Source organism: Medicago truncatula, chromosome 3 (genome assembly GCF_003473485.1).
Source record: "Medicago truncatula cultivar Jemalong A17 chromosome 3, MtrunA17r5.0-ANR, whole genome shotgun sequence".
NCBI classification, from domain to species: domain Eukaryota; kingdom Viridiplantae; phylum Streptophyta; class Magnoliopsida; order Fabales; family Fabaceae; genus Medicago; species Medicago truncatula.
Genome location: NC_053044.1, coordinates 20,355,450 through 20,358,543, shown reverse-complemented (window position 1 = coordinate 20,358,543; position 3,094 = coordinate 20,355,450). Strand labels below are relative to the sequence as shown.

Genomic DNA, 3,094 nt, shown 5'->3' with positions numbered 1-3,094 from the left:
GTAAATGCAAATTTTTCGAAGGTTATTATGTTTTTTCCTTTGGTTTTTTTGTATTACCATTTTTTCAGAAAAGCTTAAAATAAGACCAGAAAAAGTCGGGAACAAAACGACATTTTTATTTGATTGATGATAATCTTTTAAAGCAAAAAGCCCTATATAGATTCACTTTCGCTTGGGGCGGGGCGAAAGGATTTTTTGTAAAAGCATAAGACAAAACAAGTGCATTACTTGGACAAGTGAGCAATAAAAGGAACATTTATAGCAACCCAATTGTGGCTAGACCCTCCTTGTGTCACAAAGCTTCGAGGCACTTCTTCCGGATCATCTTTGATGATTGCATGAATGAAACCGGCACTGTGGAAAGTACCCTTTATTGGCTCGACGACGGTTCTTGCCTTGGACAAATCAGCTGAAGGAAAGAAACCCAGCCCTTCTCGGCGTTTGTTCTCTGGCAGTTCTATCAACTTTCCCCAGCTTGCAGATCCTCCAGCTTGTATTACTTTATGAGCATCCTTCAGAGAAGAAATAGATGCCTCGCTCTTCTTGGTACGCTCCTCTTCCATGGAAAATCCTTGAAAAGGTGTCCTTTCAACACTGTCAGCCCCGATGAATGAGAAAGACGACAAATGGCTCACCAACAAAGCCTCTTCACCATTCACTGTTACCAGCTTCCCATTCCTCACGAATTTCAACTTTTGATGCAGTGTAGACGTCACTGCCCCCGCCTCATGGATCCAGGGCCGGCCTAGCAGGCAACTATATGATGCCTGAATGTCCATCCCTTGGAAATTAATCTGGAAAACTTGTGGCCCAATTGTAATAGGCAGGAGTACCTCTCCAAGAACATTCTTCCTTGAACCATCAAAAGCTTTCACCATTACTCCACTCCGTCTCAAAGGCATACCCTGGTAAGAGAGTTGGTCATAGGTTGTCTTGGCCATCACGTTCAGAGCCGAACCGGTGTCTACTAGTACATTTGACAAAGCGTCAGTCTTTCAATTCACCGATATATGTAATGCCAAGTTATGGTTCTTTCCTTCTGCTGGGAGCTCTTCATCACTGAAACTCAAATTGTTACAGGCAGTGATATTCCCGACTATCCCACCAAATTGGCCCACGGTTACGTTATAGTCCACAAAAGCTTGTTCCAGGACCTTCATCAGTGCTTCCCTGTGAGCCTTAGAATTCAGTAACAAAGACATTATGGATATTTTTGACGGAGTCTGCATCAGTTGGTCAACAACCCTATATTCACTCTTCTTTATCAACTTGAGAATTTCATCGAACTCTGAACTTGCATCGGCCCCATTGGACTGGCTTACCTCTTTGATAGCACTGGGATCCTTAGCCGGAGCTTCCTCAATCATTGGAGCACTAACTTTCTTCGGGAACACTATAGGAACAACACGCCCATATCTCAGTATTCTACTGTCCCCAGCAACGTTACTCACATAAGGCAAAGGCGGTATTGGAACTTCATGACCACCTTCTATCATAGTGGCATTATATTTGTAAGGAATAGCCTTCTCCGATACATACGGTATTGGACCAGGCAAGCAGATCACTAAAGGAGTAGCTGTTGACTTCCGACTGTCATAGAATATCTCAAAAGGCTGTTCAGGAGTTATAACACATACATCATCACACCTTCTTTCGACAACGAGTTCTCCTCGGTCCAAAAGTCCTTGAATGTCACCTCTTACTTTCTGACATCCCCCGGATTTTAGCTGGCACACTTCGCAGATATCATGATCATGCTCAAAAAGGTTCACTTTGCATAACTTGGCATGTAATGAGACTAGGGGTGTTTGGATGTGTTGGACGTCAAGAATGAGGTGAGTCCTTTGGCAATCTTCGACCATGTTGACGGCTGGAGCACCATGGTTTGGTAATGGATTTGTTTGAACATTCGGCGCTGAGTCCGTAAAAGTTATCTTTCCGTCATTGATTAGCCTCTGTACCGTGCTTTTAAAGGCATAACAGGTTTCAATATTATGACCACGACCCCCTTGATGGAAATCGCAAGTCTGGTCAAGTCTATACCAGGACGGCAGTTTTTCTGGTACCGGAGGAGGTGCTCTAGTTTGGACCAAATTTTTCTTAAGTAACCCTGGAAGCAGCTCTGCATAGGGGACATGGATTGGGTCAATCGGCATCTTTGGTGGTCGAGGTTGTTGTTGTTGATAAGGTTATTGTTGATATGGGTGTTGTTGGTACGGTTGTTGGAGATTTTGTTGAGGGTATTGTTGTTGAGGATATTGTTGTTGAGGATATTGTGGGGATTGAGGATGGCTATTTGTTGGTTGAATAGTATGGGTGGCGGGTGTGATAGCAGCAACGGGTTGATAGATTGGATAAGTTTGTTGAGGTCTTCCATGAGCCACCATACTGACTTCTTGTTCTTTCTTTCTTGGGAGGTGACTCCCGAATTTCTTGGTTCCACTGGCAGAAGTTGCATCTTTTACTAAACGTCCTTCTCGGACCCCTTCTTCCAACTGCACACCCATACCAACCATCTCAGCAAAGTTCTTGGGCGTACTTCCAACCATCCTTTCGTAGTAGAAAGAGTTGAGAGTTTTTAAGAAGAGTTTGGTCATCTCCTTTTCCTCTATACACGGGTTGACTTGGGCAGTGGTATCTCTCCATCGCTGTGCGTACTCCTTGAATGTTTCCTTGTTCTCTTGAGTCATAGCTTGAAGATCACTTCGATCTGGAGCCATATCCACATTATAACTGTATTGCTCCACAAAAGCTTCACATAGATCACAGAAAGTTTGGATCTTTGTTTTGTCTAGATTCGTGTACCATTTTGAGGTGGGACCGGCCAAACTCTCTTGAAAGTAATAAATGAGGACTTGATCGTCTCGGGCATATGCGGACATCCTTCTTACATACATTTTCAGATGTTCCTCAGGGCAGGAGTTCCCTTTATACTTCTCGAAATCTGGAATTTTGAATTTGTGGGGTATCTGGACATTCGGCACTAGACAGAGATCGTAGGCGGTCTTTCCAAACTTCTCTTTCCGACGGAGAGCTTTCATTTCCTGGTTCATCATCTCATACTTCTCTTGTAAGTCATTCACTTTATCGTTGG

At 43.6% G+C, this 3,094-nt stretch overlaps 1 protein-coding gene across 1 annotated transcript; it reads right to left on the bottom strand.

The window, feature by feature from the left end:
* Nucleotides 1-995: 995 nt before the first annotated feature.
* On the bottom strand, nucleotides 996-2,156 carry LOC120579542 (uncharacterized). The gene has a single exon (XM_039831964.1). It carries the CDS (start codon nucleotides 2,154-2,156, stop codon nucleotides 996-998), a length of 1,161 nt encoding a protein of 386 aa, XP_039687898.1.
* Between the last annotated feature and the right edge of the window lie 938 nt (nucleotides 2,157-3,094).

Bases quoted from the DNA above. Each gene is read 5' to 3' on its own strand.
- LOC120579542 (XM_039831964.1), bottom strand. From the start codon at position 2,156: ATGCCGATTGACCCAATCCATGTCCCCTATGCAGAGCTGCTTCCAGGG.